General features: G+C 36.7%; 2 protein-coding genes across 4 annotated transcripts; both read right to left on the bottom strand.

Moving 5' to 3' along the window:
• Positions 1-3,659: 3,659 nt before the first annotated feature.
• LOC114261435 (UDP-glycosyltransferase 74F2-like) lies at positions 3,660-21,987 on the bottom strand. Its single transcript, XM_082878276.1, has 5 exons — positions 21,810-21,987; positions 15,968-16,455; positions 13,643-14,303; positions 6,880-6,885; positions 3,660-3,964 (listed from the first exon to the last, which is right to left on the bottom strand). Exons 1-5 carry the CDS (start codon positions 21,976-21,978, stop codon positions 3,891-3,893), a joined length of 1,398 nt encoding a protein of 465 aa, XP_082734402.1. The 5' UTR covers positions 21,979-21,987; the 3' UTR covers positions 3,660-3,890.
• Positions 7,596-13,000, bottom strand: LOC145788897 (uncharacterized). 3 transcript variants are annotated; one of them, XM_082878272.1, is made up of 5 exons: positions 12,868-13,000; positions 11,300-11,386; positions 10,281-10,381; positions 9,435-9,771; positions 7,596-9,003 (listed from the first exon to the last, which is right to left on the bottom strand). In XM_082878272.1, exons 2-5 carry the CDS (start codon positions 11,369-11,371, stop codon positions 8,857-8,859), a joined length of 657 nt encoding a protein of 218 aa, XP_082734398.1. In that variant the 5' UTR covers positions 11,372-11,386; positions 12,868-13,000; the 3' UTR covers positions 7,596-8,856. The 3 variants fall into 3 exon arrangements, with proteins under 3 accessions (XP_082734398.1, XP_082734399.1, XP_082734401.1); XM_082878273.1 differs by lacking the exon at positions 12,868-13,000 and having other exon boundaries at positions 11,300-11,601; XM_082878275.1 differs by lacking the exons at positions 10,281-10,381; positions 12,868-13,000 and having other exon boundaries at positions 11,300-11,604.
• Positions 21,988-23,960: the final 1,973 nt, after the last annotated feature.

Below are 23,960 nucleotides of genomic sequence, written 5' to 3'. Positions count from 1 at the left end.
CTCCGTCTACTATTTGAAGATTGCTTTTTTTCCTTCTTAAGTTTCTCTCATTCCATTGTGCCATATACATAATATATTACTACTCTCTTTAAATTTTTGGTGTCCAATACAAATTTGATTGCTACAACTATTTATTGTGAATTAGACCGATATAAATATTTTGAGTTAAATCTTGGGGTTGTTTGTATTTGTTGGGCATATATTTTGTGTCAGCCAATCATAGCTTGACACGTGATCCATCAGGGGTAACTTGAGGAATTAGTAAATGTCTCTAGTTATCAGAGGACACGTGGGAAATTATATCAAGGGCAAATGGATCTACGAAGTACTGGAACAATCGAAAGAAGTAAGGTGACGTGACTAAACGGTTCTTGAAAATTTAAATCCAAATTCAGGATGGAAGCCCAACTGCAAGGAATGGCTTAGTGGAGGCAAAATGCTCAGAGCCATGATCATGGAGGGTGCTTCGACAATTATCAACCACTTTGACGGTTACTACCAAGGCCTATAAATAGAGGAGAAAGCTGATAATGGAGACACCAAAATCAGAACCAGATCCAAAAACCAGTTTATTTTACTTCATTTTTCTAGTTCTTTATTTTCTTAATTGTTTACTTTCCAGTTCTTTACATTCCAGTCATTTACTTTCATGCACTACATTTCAATTTCTTAGGAGTAGTTCTAAATTAGTCTGTTTATGTTGTAATTCCCTTCGAGGCTGTGGAAGTGCAAAGGTACATTTGTAAATATTGGTTTATTTAATGAAATTTGTTTTCTGACACTATTCTCTCCCTTCTTCTTTTACTTTTTCTGATTAATTCTTCTGGATTTTTTCCTAAAACAAGTCATCAGTAAAAGTCCTCTTCATTGAGGCTAAGAGAACTTCGAAGAAATTGTTTGATTAATTGGTTGGCATTTACTATTTCTGTAAGGATTTATTGATCCTTGCTGGCACGTGCTAATTACATTTCTAACCTTCGAAAATCAAAAAAGTCAACATATATTTTTGGCATGCCTAGTGGGACCACCATTATAATGGATGGACGTAGGAGACAAGGAGAAAATAAATGCCTAGAAGAAGGTTTAGAAGGAGATCTAGAAGCACATAACCCAAAGGATAATGTTGTGTCATATCCCATGAATGTGCCTGGTTCAAATGATCCTACACCATTCATCAAAGAGACCAGCACTTCAGGATATGCAACGCACGTCCAAAATGTTGGATAGGGCCAAGAAACTAAACCTTCAATTGTTCCATTTACCCAACTTGTGAATCCATGGGGAGGATTGGTTGATGTTATGGGACAGTAATTAATGCATACAATAGAAAGATAGACAACATCCTTTTTGGATCGAATGAACTCCTATCAACCACCTGTCATAAGACAACCCGAAGAAAATGCAAACTTACTTCAGCAAAGATTAGCTCGAGATAAACAACCTATGTTAAGTAATAGACAAAATAATGGGCAAGCTAGTAGTCAAACTAATAATCAAAGTTGTGAGAGACCATCACCTGTGCCTTAATAGTGGTACGAAGCTCTTCCTAGAACACTGATGAGTTAGAGCATACCTTTGCCTACCAGCGAAACCATACACATTGGTAGGTCCGGGCTGACATAAGGAAATGACATTCAAGTATTTTCAAATCTTGTTTTTGAACCCATGCTTGGCACTCGAGTGTTCACTAATCTTGTGTTTGAACTTACACTCAGGAGATTGGAAGGAATTCCTGCAGTTGAAGGAGAAACAACACTTGTTCCTCTTCTAGTAGTTCCCCTTGCAGCACGTTTTGTGGGACAAATACCTGCCCCAAGGGGACAACCATAGCCTCAACATCAACCAGCACAACAAGGACATCACATTCTCCAGGGACAACCAGTCTCAAATGTGCCTTTACATGGACCAAGAGAGCCTCAAGCATAAAGAGTTCCTCCAAACCCTGTGTTTGCTCCTCAAATAATGGCCCAACCAGCGCAAAATGTTGTACCTAGGGACAAAATTGCTGACATAATTTGTGGACCTATGACTTGGGGGGTCCAAACCCATGTCTACAGAACACCTTACCCAGAATTGATAGATAGGTTACATGAATACCCAATGGGGTATAAGATACCGGACTTTGCCTTCTTCTATGGGAATGGAAACCAATCAACTGTTGAACATATTGCCAGATTTACAGGGCAATGTAGTGAGTTTACCCAACAATGACTACATGAAGTTGAGGCTCTTTCTAAATTGTTTAATTAGAGTAGCCTTTGTGTGGTATACGAACTTTACACTTAGTTTTATCCACACCTGGCAACAAATAGAAGAAGTGTTTCATGTCCAGTTTTTCCAAGCAGACCTGAGTGTTTATGGAAGACTTGGCAAGGTTGAGCCAAAGGCCTGATGAGAAGGTTGCTCAATTCATTGTCAAATTCAAAAGAGCACGAAAGAAATATAGGGTCATATTACCTGAACCTGAATTTGTGAGATTGACTCAAAATGGGCTAGAGTTTAGGCTTTGAAAGAAATTTGACTGAACAAAGTTTCAAGACCTAGTAGAACTAACTTATAAGGTCACTAGATACGAGACTCTCCTTGAAAAAGAAGAAGATCGTGGTAATGTATCTTATAGGAAAGGAGCATGCAACCTACGAAGCATTAATTCGAAGGATACCACTATTGATCATCAATTTAAAAAGAAAGACCTACATAGGACATATTCTTTTGATGTATCAAAACCAGATGAAATATTAGACCATTTACTAGTAGCACAATTTCTAAAATTGCCTAACGGAGTTAAAATCCCAACTTCAGAAGAAATTAAAGGCAAAATGTACTGTAAATGACATAACTCTTGGTCTCACTCAATTAAAATTTGTATTGTTTTTCGAGACATGGTTCAAGAGCAAATTCGGAAAGAAAGGTTAAAGTTTCCGGCCAAAGATGAAAAGGTGATGGGGATTGATATAGATCCATTTCTTGAGATCAAAGACTTCCTTGCCCATGCTGTGGAAAAGAGCTGCTTTTTGAAGGAGTTTGTTGCTTCGACAGTTATCAACCACTTCGACAGTTACTACCAAGGCCTATAAATAGAGGAAAAGGCTGATAGTTGAGGGACCCAAAACCAGATCTAGAAACCAGTTTATTAATTTTATATTTTTTCTTCCAGTTCTTCACTTTTCTGCACTTCATTTCAATTTCTTAGGAGTAGTTCTAAGTTAGTATGTTCGTTGCTGTAATTCCCTTCGAAGTTGTGAAAGTGTGAAGATACTACTGCAAACATTTGTTTACTTAATGAAATTCAATTTCTAACATTGTTCTCTCCCTCCTTTTACTTTTGTTTAATACTTCTGAATTTTTTTCCTAAAACAAACTACCAGTAAAAGTTCTCTTTATTGAGGTTAAGAGAGTTTCGAAACAATTGTTTGATTGATTCGTTGGCATTTTTTTTTTATTTCTATAAGGACTTATTGATCTTCACTGACATGCTCTAATTACATTTCTAGCTTTCAAAAGCCAAAAAAGTCAATAGAATCTTGATAGAAAATAAGACTTATCGATAATTTTTTCACAAATTACAAATGAAAATACAACATTGCTATAATTAGAAATTTGAGAGGGTGAGAAATATATTTCAATACTCAATACGTGAATTGTAAATGATTTGAATTACAAATTGTAGGTGCCTTCCATGGGCAATCAATGCAATGTAAACACAAATGATAAATGCCGCTAATGCATTAGATATTCAATATTAGCCGACTTCTTCAGCGACTTACACAATTTCCTATATCACACCTTCACATTACAAACTATTATTTTAATAGCAATGATGGAGAATTGAACTCTTAACTTCCCCTATTACTGGAGGTCCTCAATATTGTATTATGAACACATGTAATTCAAGATGAGGACATACACAGAGAGTTAGTTAATTTGGATACCAACTCATCAATGCCCTTATCAGAAGTCCCACCTTCACACTGCTGGAAAATCTGCTTTTAGCGGCGTTTTTAAAACGCCGCTATAGGTACAAAAAACGTCGTTAATTCTTTTTGTGACGTTTAATATCAAACGCCGATGCTGCGGCCGTCGCCATAGCTTTCTGACGTTTAAAAAACGTCGTTATATGACTATAGGCGGCGTTTTTAAAAACGCCGCAAAATGTCCCACTGAAGATACTATGACATCACTATAATTTTAACGACATTTTTAAAACGCCGCAATATCTTTTTAAAAAACTTACCGTTAGCTTTTAGAGTTTAGGTGGCGTTTTCTGAAACGCCGTGATATCTCCTTTTTTAATTTTTTTTTTAATTTTAAATTTAATATGAACAAGGACCTATTGATGTAGTAATAAATAAGAAGGCAACCTAAATAATAATATACATATAGACGGTTTTAGAAACACACAAACGAAGATATTTAAACTCAAAGCATTAATCTTCACATGTTTACAAACTCCAAAGGCCTTGTTACATAAAGATTTAAAAAACAAAAAACAAAAAGCAAAAAGTTGGATCAAGAGGGTCTCATCAGAGAGTAAAATCCATTTTTCTGGTGTAGCCAATTTTCAGGTCAGGTAGTTATCTGCTGTGGGAATCCTGATGATGCTGCAGCAGTTGCAAACAGTTGCTGAGGATTGATGAACGGCCTTTGCTGATTGTTGCTCATTGACAGGGAGAGGTGATTGCCTCCAGTGGTGGCTCCAATTTGATCTCCATTGTTGTTGCTGCTGCTGCTAGGATACTGAACCTACAACCACACGATTAAAACAATTTATTAGCCGGTCTAATTAATTAACCCAGTTATACCCAACACATGAAATGGGTTTCAATACAGACTTGATAGTTTGATGAGGGTGAAAACATGTGAAGCATTGAGTTTTCACTCTCATTGATGAATTGCCCAGGCCTTAGTGAACTCGGAGATTGAATGTGCGTTTGGCTCAGAAGTTGCACTGTCTCAGTCTCATTGTTGTGCAGATTTCTCCATAAAGCAAAGGCATGGAAGAGCCTTTTAGAAGAAATTATAACAAATGTGTTACGTACAAGTTCTAAACGTACTTTATTTTATCTCTTTTCATGCTGCAACTTATATTAGTACCTATTACGTCCCACAAAACATTCTATTCAATTTATAGACTTCGCTCTGAGACCAGAACAACAATTATATCCTGCTTAAAATCTATTATATCTTCACTTCTCTCCAATATTATACAGAACAAGGATCTGATAGGAAATCTATATTGGTATCACAATCAATAGTGCATTGAGCCATTAAATATTAAAAGCAGAAGTACTGAATAATAAATGTTAAAACAAATAAAGCTCCAAAAACAAACAAACAAACAAACAAACAAAAAATAAAAAATTTAAAAAGAGTTGTAAACAAGGTGATATCGCTTTACCGGTACTCCATCATACCGGTTTTTCTACACACTCAAAGCCTAATTTCAAGCTAGAATTATCAAAGCCGCCATTATAGTATCTTGAGTACGGCAATAGTATCTATACCAGATCCCAACAAATTAAGCTGAAATTTTAACAACTAAATACAAAAATTCGCAGTTTCGATTTCAGTAAACAAACCACAAACAAGTGCAAAGAGCAAGAGACATTTCAAGGACGCAAAAACAACCGATTTTAAGCGAGTAAAGCTGTGAAGTGAAAAATAGAACTAACCTTTTCTTGCTGGAGACCGTTCGTCGGAATTAAGCTGTGAAGTTAAAGCTGCTAGAATACCAAACTGGAATTGGAATTGGAAAGTAATTTCACAGCTCAATAGAAGTTAACAACTATCATAAAACCATAAATGTAATTTCATACTTACAGTAAAACTCAATTAACTTATTGTAGAACTCTTCAAAACTATATTTTGAAAACACTATTTCATACTTGAAGTTGTGTTGGCAAAATACGCTTTCCTAATTTCCTTAACTTATTTTTGTTTTTTATTTTATGTTTTTATTCCAATGTTGGTTTCGTAGCAAATATCTCTTTCTTCGACTCATCAAAACAATTATCTACTAACCGCCCAAGGACAGATTTTTCTTCCTTGTACTTTTGGCTCTTTTCATGGGCAGTCTCCTGAAAACAAAAACCTAAAGTAATTAAGCACCACAGTCAACTAAACACGTACCCAATGCAGAAAACATCAGCAACAGCGTGCAATCCGGTCACCATCATTCTTTCTTCTCCCTCTCCAACAGTGACATTCACTCTGTCAGATATCAAGAAGCAAGACAAAACATAAGAACAATGAAATGTCAATGTACAACATCAACAACTTAAAATTAAGTAGACACTAGGTTGCCAACCTGCCACTAATTTCAAGCATATTTTCATGTAATTTTCCACATAAAGACAAACTCAGAGAAATTTCATCTGAACTATCTTTTGTCCTCTACACAAAGCATAAATTCACCAGCATTTAATCTCAGTCAAAATACCATGGATAATGGTGCTTGTTGGAGCTGAGTTTGCCATAAAAAGCAGGCATTATTCCAAGGTATCTACTAGGAACACCACCAACTCCAGGTTCAGCTGCATCAGTAGTGCTGCTAGAGAGTGCATTAGTTGCACCACCAGTGGTGCTAATTGCAGAAACTAGAGATTTTTCTCTAGAAATACTGGCTTTAAAACTAGCATATTTTCCATGAGATGAATGTATGTGGCACCGTTTTAACAGGGTGATTGTCCTAAGCTATTGATTTGCAAAGATCAACTAAAATGCTCACATGATCCCTGTATATTATATCAGCTCTTTGTTTTACTTATTCCAGCCGCATCCTACTTGGTATCTATCATGATCCCTGTATCCTACTTATGCTACTTCTTTGCTCGTTTTATGGCAACTACCTGACCACCTGGTTCAAATAAATAAAACCACTTTCCTCTTTGTCATTTGACGCACTACTATTAGACCTTGAATCAACATCAAGCCAATCCTCAAGAAGCATAGAATCTACTATGGTAAACAACAGAAAAGGGAGACACAAATCATACCTGAGAAGAAAACCAACACACTCAGTGCAATAGTAACTCGTGCCATTCTTCAGATTTTCTGATTTTAAAACATACCTGAGAAGAAAACCAAACAGATCAAAAAATGACCATATAAAGATTAAAAGAGAAACAAGATATAGAATTAAAGCATCAGGAAAAAGAAATTCAGAAATTGACTAGAAATGCCTCCTTTCCATTTCATCAGTAAATTCTTATTGAATGAATCTGTGAGACCTAACTCAAGAACAACAATGCAGCAAAATAGGTAAAATTGGAGTTCTCCTAAAAGAGAGTCGCTAGTACAACCAAATTAACAATGATATGTCAAAAAGATAGAACAAAATAGTTTAAGTAAAAGATATTCATTAACTCAACCATGAAGAAAATAGACAAATAAATTAATGAAGCTAATTCTATTCTGAACTTGACATAGTTACCAACCAATTACATGATATTTCATACTCAATGGAGATCAGTGGTCCTTGCTTTTAAAACACACACATAAATTTAAGCTAATTCTATTCTGAACTTGATTTTCTTCTTCACTTTCTAAAGCTATAATCCAAATATTCCCACTTAAAAGCAACTGATAGGCTGTGGTAAAGAAGAAAAGATCGAGATTCATAAACGCGTAAAGATATTATACAAAACTATTTAACTGGCCTAATATGAAGAAATTGAAAACAGCTAAATTATGGAGTAGAGGTGGAAGAATTATAATTGTCTACCAAGTTGCAGTACCTAAATTTTTTATGATTATGTATACACAATATGATACATGGCTTTATGTAACATTTATACACATTCATACTCAATGCTAAGAAGGTTTTCTGTAACTGAGATTGCCTTCCACTTCCACTTAATGATACTACACTTAATGATCGAAACCACTCAGGAAACCACCTACAAATCCAGCACCATTGCAGTTTCCACACAACATATCCTTTTTCCCCCTGCAAGACAAGTAGTTTAGTTTGCAGAATATGGTTGACACAGTACAAGAAGGCAAGATAAAGTGTCTTCCATGTTTTGACAATAATCTTCATCTAAACGTAGATAATAAACATATGATTTTGTTTAGTGATCTGGTGATATATGAGCATATTAGATACTAATTTGACAGAAATTAAGACTTATACAGTGGGTACCCGCAAAGCCAACATGATTCACCAGCTTTAAATTGTAACACAATTAAATTTATAGCATTAATAGCAAATAACCATAAACACAGTGGAAAATAATATGACAATAATAAGATTCAAAGAATTAATAAACTTATGAGACATCTAAAAGCCAATATCTGAGATGTGGTTGAGACAATTTCGTAAAACAGTCCTGTTTAACTAATTAAAAAAGAGAAAATTTTATTAACATGTCTACTTTGTGTGTGTGAAGAGATGGAGCACGATGGTGTTTTGGAAAACCACCTCCGATTTCTCTCAAACTTAGTCCACGCACCTGATCAGCCTGCATGTGAGGCTGCTAAGATACATACATACCCAGCTGCAGCAACCACAGATTCACAGCTAGAGGCAGAGCCATCACTGCAGAAGAAGTCAATCCAATGGTGATGAATGCAACACTATCTCTATAATCGTGAATCTTTTTTTTATTTATAGGTAATATGTAATTATGAGCATATAATTAAAAGTATACACTCCAAAGTTTAGAGAAAATTGGACACTAAAAACATACTCCCATGTTGAAAATTGGATTGCTTCCCCTGGGTTCCCAACATGAACATCAAGGCTTACATAAACTACATGACCAATCAAAAAAGGAGTAAAGAGACTTCAAAATGGACATCACAAGGTACAAATTCACCCACAACAAAACAAAGTTATCAGAGGGATGTGATATCTCATTTCTTAGCAAGCAGCTTTTTTGGAAGCTTCTCCAAAGGTGTGGTTTTGAGAAGGAAGAGCCTGGCAGCACGCTCTTGCAATGTACCCCCGCATTTCAACCCACGTGATTGCAGCTCCGATTTTAACCTTTCCATACCAAGAACCTAAAAGATCATACCAGAAAAATTCGAAATGTTAGTTGCTGTCAACGCTGCAAAAGTAGACGGCCTGTGTCAGCTTTATAATGGACTACAATAAGACATCATAAATATAAAACTGGCAAGATAATTTTACAAGTGCAATGTGAAATTTTGCAAATTATAACTTTATGCTGTTTCTTTCCCTCTCTATAGGACATTATGAAATCAGAGAGACACGTTATTCAATAAACACGGTTCAAGAACAGACACAGTTTCAACTAACAGGCTATTATCTTCTTCTTTTGCAGAATGCATTGCAGTTGACAACTTCATGGAAGAGACCATCAGTCCCTTGATTGTTTTAAGAAAAAATTTCCCAGTTTAATCCGAAAGCAAGGCAATCAAAACCAATTTACTTCACACATATAAACAGAAAGAAAAGTTGGTCATAATACCTCCAACTCTGCTGCTGAATTAAATTCATCGAAGTTCAGTGGCTTCACCGTATCTGAAACATCAGTGCTCATCACCACAGTTTCTTCATGAACTACAGGTTTGGATTCGGAATCAATGTTGACTTCTGCATCATTTGTTCCACATTCAAAATCTTCGCCCTTTCCAAAGCTAGAAACACTTGGGTGCTGACCCTCTGTTCCCTCCAGATTACCAGACTCAATTTCCCCAGATTCTTGCTTCTCATTCTCAAAGGCTTCTGCCCCCCTGGAGAAAGATATTGCTCCATTCTGTACTATCCTTTCTTCAAGAATCTCCATTGCTGGTTCCCCAGTATCACTGTTTTCACAACCAACCAGACCTCCATCAGAACTTTGCTATCTGTTTCCCAATAACACAACCACAAATACAAAATTTTAGTTAAGAATTACACTGCATACACACATAATATATACGTGAAATTGACCAAAACATGAAATGAAATGAAATTCAGAACACTCTTTTGTACAAAATCAGCCCCCAAGCTCACATCATCATCTTGAATGTCATCATTTTCATCCTCACAAGGATCGAGCACACTCTTGATAATCTGGAGTAGCAACTAACTTGCAGAACATGGTTAAACTATGAAAGAATTAGCTAGAAGATAATGACCTGAATTCAGAATTTTCAAGGAACACATAAGTGATGTCCTCTATCACAGTTTAATATGGATGAAACTTCAAGCACAATTTATTGTTCAAATGAAACTCTTAAATTTGTTCTTATCAAAGAAATTATACATTATGAGATGTGGGCAATTGCTCCCCTAAAAAAAAAAATTTGTGGTCAAAAATTGAAGCAATTACTTCAGTTGTGGCTGGTCATCGCTACATATCCTAGTACCCCTTAGAATATACCCACCGAATGAGCTCATCTGCATTTGTGGATGGGTTCTCAATGGAAGAACCTGCAATGCAATAATAAATAAGTAAACAGTAAACAGTCAACAGAAGGATCGGTAATTAGTTTTATGGATGAACAAAACCACCTGTAATTTTCACTAGATCATTACCAAAATGAAATCCATGAAAATTTAGTACCAAATCTCCACTTGCTTCAACAAAAGTAAACTAGAAAGGAAGTACTCGATATTTCACAATTTGAAGAGTTCAAATAACATGAAACAACTACGCACTGGACTTAATGAGATAGAAAGATCCACGAGAAAAGTCCATTCACATAAAAGAAGGAAAAACCAAATATAGAAATAAAACCAGAATTGGGTATGGAGCTCACACATAAGACTGTTAACATACATGCCCATGACAACCTTGGATTATAAAACACGTGCCTTCAAATGCATAACAAGGCTACTCGTATAGTAGAAAACTGTTAGATAGTGAAACTGGTAATATTTTAAGTTTTTCTGAGGCTCCTCTATGGCAGTCAAGTTTTGCCTTGCATCCCCTATATATCACATTGGAGACAATCAAGTTTTGCTTATATAGCAATTCTGAGTTCTGAGTTAGAGCCCCAGGGCATATAACTTCAACTTTACTCCTTTCCTCTCAGTATGTGAATAATGTTTGTGCAAATGGCACATGCTAGCTCCTTTACATATATGTTTTTTTGGTACAATCCTTTACATATATGTTGATTCATGCATTCATATTGAATTCATAGTTCTACACTTTTCCTCTAGATCATTTAAACATAACAAATCATAAATGAATGTGAATTAAAAAAAGTAAGAAAAAAAAGGGACCAAGACACAGTAAATTTGTTAGAACAATCATAAATGAATGTGAATTAAAAAACAAAAAGAAAGGGGGGGAAAAAAAAAAGACGAAGAGATAGTAAATTCATTAGAAGATCTAAAACAAACCTGATATTCACGAAGCCAGGGTTCTGAAATTTGCAGTCCAACTGCCATTTTCCCAAGTTGTAGATTGTGCATGCATGTTGCAAGAGGCTGAACACACAGAATAAAGCATGAATTAGTTTTTTTCCTCTCATTGTCCCAAGGTAATAAACTGCAAGTCTACCAACCAAAGCCATAGCAGGAAAATGAACAGGCTCTGAAACAGATCACAGATAGCAACACTTCATAATAATTCAACAATGACATAAATTTCAATAATTGGAAATGAAGTATTCACAAGGGGTGCTTCATAGCATAGACTTGCTACCATTATAAAAAATAATAATTCAAGTACAAAAGAAAAAAGCTATGACGGCTGTTTTGTTGTATGAATTGGCTTCGAAGAGTTTCATGTGATTATGCATATTCTCGATAATCCAATATATGAAGGGTTCTAGTCAGATGAACCATTTTCTTTTTCTCTGTTCTTTTTATCTATCTTTCTGAGACACCATTTGCAGACTCTGTAACTTCTCTCTCACAGCCCTACACATGAAAGACTTCAGAGCATAGACGAAAGTGTGGAAGAACTAGAGAAAATTACCTAAAACAGTACCTATACCTGTACCTTCTCAACAACATCCAACAAATTACCTAAAAAATACAAACAGTAAGGTAAACTTCCTCTTAAAACAAAATGACTGCATTACCTTCAAGATGTTTACGCCATTCAACTTATTTGAAATGACAATGCTTGAAACTGGACCAACATTTATTGTGAAGTTGCCAGCACCAATAGCATTTGATAAGACTATAATGATCTAAGAAAATTTCACATCTAAAGTGAACCACGAAGAGAAAACAAAATTAAGGGAAAATTTGATCAAAGAAGCAACCACTGAATAATGAAGCCAAGGTCCTATTTATCTCCGTGACAGTGTCATGATTTTTTATTTATTTATTTTTAAATCATCTTGATGGTGTTGTATTTGTGCTCCATAGTTGTATTCTTGCATAATCTATTTTCCAAAACAAATAAAAACAAAGAAACAATACAAACACAAACAAACAAGATAAATAATAGCACTATTATGATGCTACTAAGAGAACGGGAAGGAGGAACCTGGTTCTAGGTCAACATTTTATTATGTAATTCCTTTTCAATCAATAAATCAATGACAAACCTGTTCCAGCCAAACCCAGCTTTGGCTGATGACCTTCAATACAATATTGTGAAAAATTATAACCAAAGATAGATGAGTGATAGAAAAAAAAAAAAAATCAAATTTAAGTCAATACCCAAATTAACCAATAGACAGACTGCTAATCACTACTGAGTTCTCCAATTAATGTTTATCATCTAAATAAACCAAAATATATTTTGATACATAGAAATTGACATAAACCAATGTATCCTCATATTTAGAAGCATTATAGACAAAAGAATATAGCTCCAGAAAAGTAAGAGAAACCAAATTCAAGTAGATTCTCATCAGTGTATTGAGTAAACAAATCTAAATAGAGTTGTTCAATACAAATCTAAACAAGATCAAAAACAGAACAAACATGTAAACAAATATATTAGAACTTACCTCCAATGAGAAAGTTAGGGTTTCTTTTCTCACAGGAGTTGATTTTTTCCGTCACTGCCGATCAACGATTGGATCATTCGAGAGCCTGAAAACAAAATAAGGATGATTATTCAATTAATACATAGAGATACATATAAAAATTCATATATATACTTGTATAGAGAGTTTTTTAGGACAAAAAAATTATCCAAAAAAAAGTACAGATAATGTATACACAGAGAACGAGACTGTGCGAGAGAGAACGAGATCGAGAGAGAGGGAGACAGAGACAGGCAGAGATCGAGAGAGAGAGAAGAATCGACGAAACTGAGATTGGATTGAAATCAAAATCGTGCAGATGGTTAGTAGACGATGCAGATGCAGATGCAGATGGGGGTGGCGGTGGCGGTGATTGTGGAGCTTCGAAATCAAAATCATTCTGAGATTAGATCGACCAAATGATGAATCACCGAGCGAAGAAGGTTGAATTAAGTTGAAGGAGCTGAAGGGTTTAGAGAGAGAGAGAGAACGAGTGAGAGATTTGAGGGATCGGTTTCTCTAAGACTCTAGGGTTTCTCAGATTCAAATACGTTGGTGAGAGACTGGAGGGTTTGAAGAGAGAGAGAGAAACACATTTGGAGGCGCTTTTCAAACGACTTGGATTACTTAAACGGTACCGTTTTAATTAAAATAAAATATGACGTTTATAAAACGTCATTAAATGTTAGAAATAGTGACGTTTAAAAAAACGCCGTTAAATAAACGCCGTAAAATTATATATTTCCTGTAGTGTCACTAATAGCCTCTTTGGCCAAATCCCTCCATTTTATGGCATTCTTTTTTAATTCTTCTCCCCTGTCTCCTCCCATCACTTCCCTTATACAATCCTCAACTTCTTCTCTTCCAACAATGCCCTTCTCATTAACCTTAACCTTAATACCCACCTTCCAAACATCCTGGACAAACTTTGCATTCGTTGTTTGATCAGTGCACTGCGGCATAACCACCATTGGCACTCCCAAACTCAATGCTTCGATGGTCGAATTCCACCCACAATGTGAAAAAAAGCAACCAATTGTCTCGCTCGCTAGCACTTCCAACTGTGGACTCCATCCAACCAACAAGCCCTTGTTCGATGTCTCTTCCACAAATTTTTTTGGTAGCTTAGCCTCCTCGGAAGCCCTGACTACCCACAAGAAGTAGCAATTGGTTCTCTTCAACCCCCATGCTAGTTCCTCCATTTGTTCTTCACCAAGATTGGCCATGCTACCAAATGACATGTAAACAACGGACTTTTTCAGCATGTGGCTTAGCCATTCTAAGCAAATGGAGGGGTCTAATTGGAAGAGGTTCAACCCATAATCATTGTCATTCTCGACTCGCTTGTCCAAGTAGAGAGATGGAATTGTTGGGCCAATTGTCATCAGTGGACTAACTTTTGACATTGAATCCACCACCTAATATAATGAAAAAGACGTTAGAACCCCCAATAAAAAACATTGCACCATAGTAATTTTGGTTTACTGTAAGGTACAAGGTATACACATAATTTTTTATACATTTCCATTTGTTCAAAAAATGAGGTACACAACATATACATCAATAAAACAAATTTGGAAAAAAAATAATAATAGTAAAGTACAGAGAATTTAGAATGCATGGCCAAGATTGACTGAAGATATGGCCCTACAACAAGAAATTTAAATGTACACAATTTTTTTTTTTTTTTTTTTTTTTTTTTTTTTTTTTTTTTTCAACTAGTTTAAATGTACACCTTAGATCTAAAATTCTTGGTAAATTTCTGAATTATCTTTCGGTTCCAAAGATAAGAACTTAACATCTATGGCCATTATTCACGGAGGATGTGCGTGGTCCACAAAGAATTTTATGTATATTATTCGTTTGGGAACAGGCTAATTTAGTAATTTTTTGGCTAATTGGCTAAAAAGGTAGGTAAAAAAAACTTGTATGTTTGGGATGACTTTTTGACTAATCACGAAAAGCTGTGCAAAAAGTAGAGAGAAGCCGTAATTGTTGACTTTTTGGTATGACTAATTGGCTAATTGGCTAATTTAGTAACTTTTTGACTTTTTGGCTAAAACAGAACCTTCCCAAACGAGGCCTCTAAATTATTTTTTTGATAAATTTATAGGAAAAAATGCTAGTGGTTTCTAATTCCATTGACTTGACGCATATAGGGCCACAAATAATATACATAGGTTGTGGGTCATACCGTTCTCTATTTTGTGCACACAATTAGTCTCCATAGTCTGTTTTTAATTGGTCATATATATATATATATATATTATTTTAAGAGCAACTTCATCGCCTTTATATTTTGACAAATACACATAGGTCTAATGTAAGGAAAATCAAAAAAACTTACTAAATTGATTGAATCAAACTAAACTGGTTATATTTGTTTTGTTTTTTAACAAGAATTGGTCTGTGCGATTTTTAAATTTGATTTTTTTCGATTTTTGGTTCGATATCGGTTTAAGTATTTTGTGCAATGATTTAAACCGAAACCGACCGTTTCAACCTATATTGTATTTATAATATATATATATATATATATAATCCAATAATATAATGATATTAATAAGTATAATAAATTATTAACCTAATCATCTTTATAACCTAAGTTTATAAACTTTTATTATATTAATTTTAACTCTAATTCATTATTCTTAAAATCTAAGTATTTTTAAATTTTTTTATTTTCATTTTTGTTAATTTAGAAATTGAAATGTATTAAATGGATAGATTGGATACTTTTGAAATGGTAAACAAATAACTAATTTAATATTTTTATATAGATTAATGATTATATTTAAAAGTGACTCAAGTTTAAAAAATCTTAAACCGATTAAATCGCATCAAACTGAACTGTTTCAATCGGTTCGGCTCAGTGCAGTTGATGGGAAAAGCGGTCTGTATCGGTGTTTAAAATAATAAAATTGACATTATCAATTTGATGTAATTTTTTACTTAAATACGGACCGTACCCAACCCATTACATCCCTACATAGGTCCAATTGGTTTTCCAAACTTTTGGTGATGTTCAACCCAGAATGATCAACACAAAAGAGAAGAAGAAGAGAGAGTATATAAAACTGACTTTATCCTCCAACTCGTAGAAAGTGTTGACAAGAACATAGTCTGCTTTCTCCACATTCGAGAACTGCTTTAATACCATCTCAAAGTAAGCTGGATACGAACCATGCACATATATGAATGATGGCATGTCCTCCAGCTCCAGCATCGGCATCCCCGGAATCGACACCGGCAGTGATGACCGCTCCACCGGCAACTTCAACAGTCCATTATGAGCATAGTAGTATATGTAATTAACCGCACAAGGCTGCGTAAAGAAAGCAGCTCCAGCTAAGCCGAACTCTTTGGCTACTTCCAAAGCCCAAGGCAAAAACGCATCATAGACTATGCAATCAATGGGATGGTCTGAGTTTTGATGCCTCTTGATCAGCTCAGCTAGGGTTTTTGAGCCAGTTGCTTCTAGGTGTGTGAGGTAGGCTTGGACATCACCGGCTTGCATGAAGCCGCCTTCATCGTACCTGTCAAATATGGTGTCGAATTGAACATAGTTGGTGAAAGATTGCTAAGGAGAGAGAGAGAGAAAAGAGAGAGACTGGAATGAAGGATTGGTATATTCACTATCTGTTATTGTGTTTGTGTGTTTACAAGAGAATAAGCTCTCTCTCTTTATAGAGAGGAGAAGGAGACAATGGGACAATGGAGCACCGAAAGCATTACGACAATACATTAAACAATATAAAGGCTTCTGTTAAAGCTGAAGGTTGAAGGTGTGTGGTAGTGGGTGAGCTCTCTTTACAGCTACAAAGGTGAGCTCTCTTTACAGCTACAAATGTATAGTATATTATATGTTAACAGCCCCCCGCAAATTCAAGGAGGGTAGGCATCGACCAAGTTGAGTTTGAAAACAAGATCACAGAAGCGCCCAGGAGGATGAGCCTTGGTGAAAATATCAGTAGGTTGATCGGCAGAAGCAATAGGGAGAAGATGAACAGTACCACATGTAACATGCTGTCGAAATGACAATCAATTTCAATATGCTTGGTACGATCATGAAAAACATCATTGTGAGCAATCTGAATGGCACTCTGATTGTCACAATAAAGAGAGGTAGCGCCAGAAGAGGAAACACCCATATCAGTGAGGAGCCAGCGAAGCCAGAGAAGTTCCTGAGTAGTATCAGCAAGAGCCCGGTATTCAGCTTCGGTGCTAGAACGGGCAGTGAGGGATTGTTTCTTGCTACGCCAAGTAAGAAGAGAATCCACTAAGAAGAAACAGAATCCCGTGGTGGAGCGTCGATCCGTAGGATCCCCAGCCCAATCAGCATCAGAAAAGGCACGCAGTTCAAGAGAGGAGGAATCAGAGTAGTGAAGGCCATAGAACAGAGTACCTTTGAGGTATCGAAGGATGTGGAGTAGAGCAGTATAGTGGGGAGTGCGAGGAGCCGACATGTACTGACTAACAATGTGAACAGCATAGGCAATGTCAGGACGAGTCACTGTGAGATAGACAAGACTACCGACGAGCTGGCAATAAAGAGTAGCATCATGGAGGAGAGCCCCATCGAGAGGAGTGAGACGAATCTGAGGATCAATTGGAGTAGATGTAGTTTTGCAATCGGTAAGACCAGCACGAGCCAGAAGATCGGATGCATATTTGGCCTGAGATAAATAAGAGCCAGTAGAATCATGAGAGACTTCAAGGCCTAAAAAGTAGTTAAGAGTACCAAGGTCCTTCATCTCAAATTGACGGTGGAGAAAACGTTTAAGGTGGAAAATACCAGCTGCATCATTACCAGTGATAATCATATCATCCACATACAGAAGGAGAAGAGTGGTACCATGAGGAGTAGTTCGTATAAAAAGAGCAGAGTCATAGGAGCTAGAGGTGAACCCGAAGTCATGAATGGTAGAACTGAACTTAACAAACCAAGTGCGGGGTGCTTGCTTGAGGCCATAGAGGGCACGCTGTAGTTTGCAAACCTTATGAGGGGGAAAAGTAGACCCAGGTGGAGGTTGCATGTAGACCTCCTCAAGAAGATTACCATTGAGGAAAGCATTTTTGACATCCATTTGAAAGAGCTCCCAGTGGCGAGCAGTAGCAACAGCCAGTAAACTGCGAACAGAGGTAAGCCTAGCAACAGGGGAGAAGGTTTCCTCATAATCAATCCCATATTCCTGGTTAAAACCCTTGGCAACAAGACGAGCTTTGTAGCGTTCAATAGATCCATCAAAATGAGTCTTGATTTTGTAAACCCATTTGCAGCCAATAGCAGTTTTGCCAGGAGGAAGATCAACAAGATCCCAAGTATGAGTTTTGTCCAAAGCTTGAAGTTCATCAGTCATAGCTTGCTGCCAAAGAGGATTAGTACAAGCCTCATGATAGGAGGTAGGTTCATAAGTAGAAAAGGCAGCAGACCCAACAATATAATCACGAAGGTGGATAGGAGGTTGAGTTACCCGGTGTGGTCGACCTGTAGGAGGATCGGTGGGAGGAAGAACCGGTGGAGAAGAAGGTGGCGCAGGGAGAGGTGGACCTTCAGGGAGAGCAGTCTGGTCGGGAGCAGGAGTGAGCAAGGGCGTCTCAATGAAGGAGGAACCTGTATCAAAATCATCAGAGAAGAGATCTATGGAAGGATTAGTAAACAGTACATTAGTGGAAAGTGTAGGTAAGTGAAAGGAGGATAGGGAGGAAAACATTTGGTGCTCCCAAAAAATGACATGGCGGGAGATACGAAGACGTTTAGAGAGAGGGTTCCAACAGCGAAAACCTTTATGTTCAATTCCATACCCAAGAAAGCAACAAAGACGAGAACGAGGTTCAAGCTTGGTGCGTTCATGAGATTGAAGGAGAACAAAGCAGGCAGAGCCAAAAACCCATAGATTAGTATAGGGAGGGGGAGTTCCATGCAGACGTTCAAAGGGAGTTTGATTATGGATGACAGGGGTAGGAGCACAATTGATAGTGTAGACAACAGTGAGGACAGCTTTCCCCCCAAAAGCTTTCAGGGCAGGAAGAAAAGAGAAGGAGAGCTCGAGTAGTGTCAAGAATATGCCTATGCTTCCGTTCAGCACGACCATTTTGCTGGGACGTGCCAGCACAGGAACGATGAGGCAGTGTAACATGACGCTGAAGAAAAGAAAGAAAATCGGAATCCCGATATTCCATAGCATTGTCAGAGCAAAAAAGTTTGATGGTTTTGGAAAATTGGGTGTGGATCATTTGGGCAAATCGATAATAAAGGGTTTTGAGTTCAGACCGAGTTTTCATGAGAAAAATCCAAGTAAACCGTGAAAAATCATCAATAAAAACAACAAAATAACGAGATCCCCCCATAGTAGTAGTAGGGGAGGGGCCCCAAATATCCGAATGTATAAGATCAAAAGGTGCACAGGAAACAGAAGTACTTTTATTGAAGGATAAAGCAGGTTGTTTGGCAAGTTGACAGGGTATACAATCGAAAGTATCTGGAATTACATGACCCAATTGTCCACTAGAAACCAAAGACTTTAAGTGATTAACAGAAATATGCCCTAAGCGACAATGCCAAAGATGAAAAGGAGATAATGAGGAAGCAGATGCAGGAGCAGCGATCTGAGGAGAGTCAGGAACATGAAGGTGAATGAGCTCATAGAGACGTCCGTGCTTACGGCCGATCCCAATAGTCTGCCTCATCTGAGGGTCCTGCACCAAACAATGAGTAGCAGAAAAGGTGACAGTTAGACCAAGTTCACATAATTGACCAATGGAGATAAGGTTTAAAGTGAGAGCAGGGATATGATAAACTTGAGGTAAAGATAAAGAAGATGTGGAAACAGTACCAATATGACGGACAGTCATGAGAGAACCATCAGCAGTTTGAATTGAGGGAATATGAGGAGATGAAGAGATGGAAGAAAATATAGTTGAACTGGAGGTCATATGATTACAACAGGCAGAGTCAAAATACCAAGAAGAGTTACCTGGAATTACAGACAAAGCAGTATGAGGAGATGTACCAGTTGGGGGGAGAAGGTGTTTGAACATGGCCTCGACATCCGTTGGAGAAAAGAGAGGGGTAGACGGAGCAGGAGACTCGGATAAACCCTCAGCGGCAGTAGCAGCAGCAGCAGTGTGATGAGACTGATTCCCAGAATGAGACTGATTCCGGGAACGATGAAAGCTCCCCCGAGGAGAACCACCGCAAGAAGAGTGGCTGTTGGAGGATGAGCGGGATGGATTGCGAAAACAATCCTGTTGCAGATGACCAGGACTAAGTTTGTTGCAGTATCGGCAGGTTCTGACGGGGCAATTGACCAGGAGATGTGTGGAAGGAAGGCCCCGATTCTGACAGTAGAGGCAGGCAGTGGTCCGCTGGGTGAATGATGGCCGGTACGGAGGAGTGGAAAGAACAGAGTCCACATGATGAGTTTGGAGAGTACCAAGACGAGTCTCCTCTGATAACAACCCAGAAATAGCTTGTTCCAGAGTGGGCAAGGGATGACGATGAAGAAGAGAGGCACGTACGGGCTCAAAAGATGAAGTGAGAGCCATGAGAAAGTGCACCAACCTTTGCTGATTACGATAAGCAGTAAATAAAACAGCATCTTCTCGGTGAGGCCAAGTCGGTTCGGAAAGAGCAAGCTGGTCCCAAACGGAGTACATTTGAGAAAGGAAGTCATTGATGGACTGACTAGATTCTTGGCGCATCCGATGAAGTTGGCTCTGAAGTTGATATTGATGAGCAAGACCAGTGGTCTGGTATCGTTCTTTCAAAAAATCCCAGATGTCTTTTGCAGGAGTAGTGACAGAGTCAAGCTGAAAGTGACCAAACTGAAGACTGATAGACGTAACAGAAGTATTTCGAAACCAGGTAATGATTTGGTAATTCTTACTGTCTCATTCCTCAAGACGATCTTCATATGTAGGAGTAGCAGGAGAAACAGTGGTTTCAGCAGTGTCTTTCATCGGTTGGGTCATGTCCCCGGTGATAATTCGCCAGAGCTTCTTTCCTTTGAGGAAGGAAGACATGGCTTGGGCCCATAGAACATAGTTGGAACCATTCAAAATAACGGAAATGGGATAGGAGACATCATGACAATCCATAATAATAGTTGAGTAAGGCTAAATTGATAGGAATAGACCTGTAGGAGAAAAAGTAGGTAAAACAGAGTGTACCAGTGAGTCCGGAAGGCCGAAAATAGCTAGGAAAGGTGGGCTATGTAGAGATGATGTCAGCAGGATGGAAAATGATGTCAGCGGCGCACGTTAGCAGAGAGAGCGTGCGGCGCACGGTAGCAGAGAGGGCGTGCGGCGTACGGTAGCGGAACGGCGCACGCGGGTGCACAATAGTGGAACGGTGCACGCGCGGCTCACGGTAGACGAATGGCGCACGCGGGTGCACGGTAGCAGGCACGGCGCACGGAAGGGCAGAGTGGAAGGCGCGTGTGAGCGTGGCAACGGAAGCAGAGACGCGCCGAGCAAAGAGGCGGGGCGTGAGAGCCCGTGACAGCGTTTCTGGTGACGGGATTGGTGCCGTTGGAATCGTAAGGAGATTCCGAGCTGTTTGGTGTAGTTCCACTGTGTACGGGACTAAGCACCAAAATTGAAGAATGCCAGAATTGTATTACTGGGCTCTGATACCATGAAAGATTGCTAAGGAGAGAGAGAGAGAGAAAAAAAGAGAGACTGGAATGAAAGATTGGTATATTCACTATCTGTTATTGTGTTTGTGTGTTTACAAGAGAATAAGCTCTCTCCCTTTATAGAGAGGAGAAGGAGACAATGGGACAATAGAGCACCGAAAGCATTATGACAATACATTAAACAATATAAAGGCTTCTGTTAAAGCTGAAGGTTGAAGGTGTGTGGTAGTGGGTGAGCTCTCTTTACAGCTACAAAGGTATAGTATATTATATGTTAACAGTTGGATTGTGGGTTCATGGTGTTGGAGATGAAAATGGTGATGGCGAAAGTGGTTTTAAGACCTTTGGAGACAAGGCGTTTACAGAATTGGAGCATAGGGTTAACATGGCCTTGGCTTGGATATGGAAGGGCCAAAACATGTGCTCCATAGGAGGACCCCCTTTCCTTATCCATCTTCTCTCTTACCTTCTCTTGTATCTTTTCTCTCTTATTTCGTATGGACAAACCCTTTTAAATGAAGAAAAAATCATATACAAATCAATTTTCTTCACCATTTTTTAGATTTAATAATTTTTAAATTTAATAATATATAAATAATATAATTATTTAATAATTAAAAATATATGAAAAAGTTTTGTTTTGAATATTTTAATTGCTCGTCACAATACTAAACTTTAAATTTAAATAATTTTTTTTATCTTAAATCTATATATCTATATCTATATTATATATTAAGTAAAAGGGGGGTTTTTAACCCCAAGCATTGTGGGAGCTCCAATCTTCCAATCTAAATTTTCTGATTTTTTGATTTAAAAAAAAAAAAAAAATCTTAGCATTTATTAACTTCTCTCAACTCCTAAGTCTTACCCTCATAATAACACTTTAATGCATTAAGAATAAGCATAAAAAAAATTCTTTGAAATCCAACACATGAATTCCTTGAAAAGTCCCAATACATATGATTAGTATCCCTCATAATAACACTTTAATGCATTAAGAACAAGCATAAAAAAAATTTCTTGAAAAATTCAACACATATGATTATTTTTAAAATATTAAATTTTAATATAATATAATAAAAAAAAAGACATTTAATTCCTTGAAAAGTCCAACACATATGATTATTATCAAAATATTAAACTTTAATATAATATAAAAAATAAAAAAAAAAAAGACATTTAAAAAAAATGTAAAAATCACAATTCACAGCTCCAATCTCCCAATCTAAATTTCTTGATTTAAAAAAAAAAAATCTTAGCATTTATCAACTTCTCCCAACTCTCAAGTCTTACCCTCATAATAACACTTTAAAGTATTAAGAGCAAGCATAAAAAAAATTCTTTGAAATCCAACACATATGAATTCCTTAAAAAGTCCCAACACATATGATTATTATCCCTCATAATGCATTAAGAACAAGCATAAAAAAAAATTTCTTGAAAAGTCCAACACATATGATTATTATCAAAATATTAAATTTTAATATAACATAATAAATAAAAAAAGACATTTAATTCTTTGAAAAAACTAACACATATGATTATTATCAAAATACTAAACTTTAATATAATATAAAAACACAAGAAAAAGAAGACATTTAAAAAAAAAAAAAATATTTAAAAATCACAATTCACATATATAGATAATTGTAAACACAATCCGTGCATAGCACGGGTGATAGGCTAGTATCTATACTTTAGCAAAATGGGGTTTTTAACCCCCAAAGCTTGTGGGAGTTCCAATATTTCAATACTAATTTTTTAATTTTTTGATTTTGAAAAAAAAAATCTCAGCATTTATTAATTTCTCCCAATCCCCATGCTTTTTGGGAGATGTGGTCAAAACCCCATCATAATTAAACTTTAATGCATTAAAAATCAGCATAAACAAAATTTCTTGAAAATTTCAACACATCTGTCTATCTATGTTATATTATCCATATCTATACTATATATTAAGCAACAGGGGATTTTTAACCCCCAAGGCCTGTGGGAGTTTCAATATTCCAATCTGAATTTTTTAAATTTTTTATTAAAAAAAACTCAGCATTTATTGATTTGGTCAAAATTCTCTGATCAGCTTTTATTAACTTTTTTCAATCCACATATCTTTCCACATGCCTGCATTTATTGATACAATCCTCTGATCAGCATTTAAAATCCCCTCATACAAATAATTATAGATACAATCCGTGTATAGTTACTGCAGTACTCTTTTCAACTTCTCTTTTACACTATGGTTAGTGATAAGATTGTTAAATTATTTTTATAAAAAATCTTAAAAAATATAATTTATATATTAAAATAAATTTAAAATAAATATAAATATCTATTATTATCCCGTGCATAGCACGGGTGATAGGCTAGTATTATATAAGAAAAAGGAATTTATAACCCATAAGTCTTGTGGGAGTTTTAATATCCCAATCTTAATTT

Source organism: Camellia sinensis, chromosome 7 (genome assembly GCF_055761805.1).
Source record: "Camellia sinensis isolate YWXY chromosome 7, ASM5576180v1, whole genome shotgun sequence".
NCBI lineage: Eukaryota > Viridiplantae > Streptophyta > Magnoliopsida > Ericales > Theaceae > Camellia > Camellia sinensis.
Note: the sequence above shows the minus strand (reverse complement) of the source record. Positions and strands in the feature narration are given on the sequence as shown.

Coding starts and splice junctions, on each gene's coding strand:
- LOC145788897 (XM_082878272.1), bottom strand. CDS start 11,371: ATGCACAATCTACAACTTGGGAAAATGGCAGTTGGACTGCAAATTTCA. Junction 9,772..10,280: donor GATGACCAGCCACAACTGAA/GTAATTGCTTCA, acceptor TTGTGAAAACAG/TGATACTGGGGAACCAGCAA. Junction 9,004..9,434: donor ATTCAGCAGCAGAGTTGGAG/GTATTATGACCA, acceptor ATGATCTTTTAG/GTTCTTGGTATGGAAAGGTT.
- LOC114261435 (XM_082878276.1), bottom strand. CDS start 21,978: ATGGATAAGGAAAGGGGGTCCTCCTATGGAGCACATGTTTTGGCCCTT. Junction 16,456..21,809: donor CAACACCATGAACCCACAAT/CCAACTGTTAAC, acceptor AGCAATCTTTCA/CCAACTATGTTCAATTCGAC. Junction 14,304..15,967: donor TCTACGAGTTGGAGGATAAA/GTCAGTTTTATA, acceptor TCATTATATTAG/GTGGTGGATTCAATGTCAAA.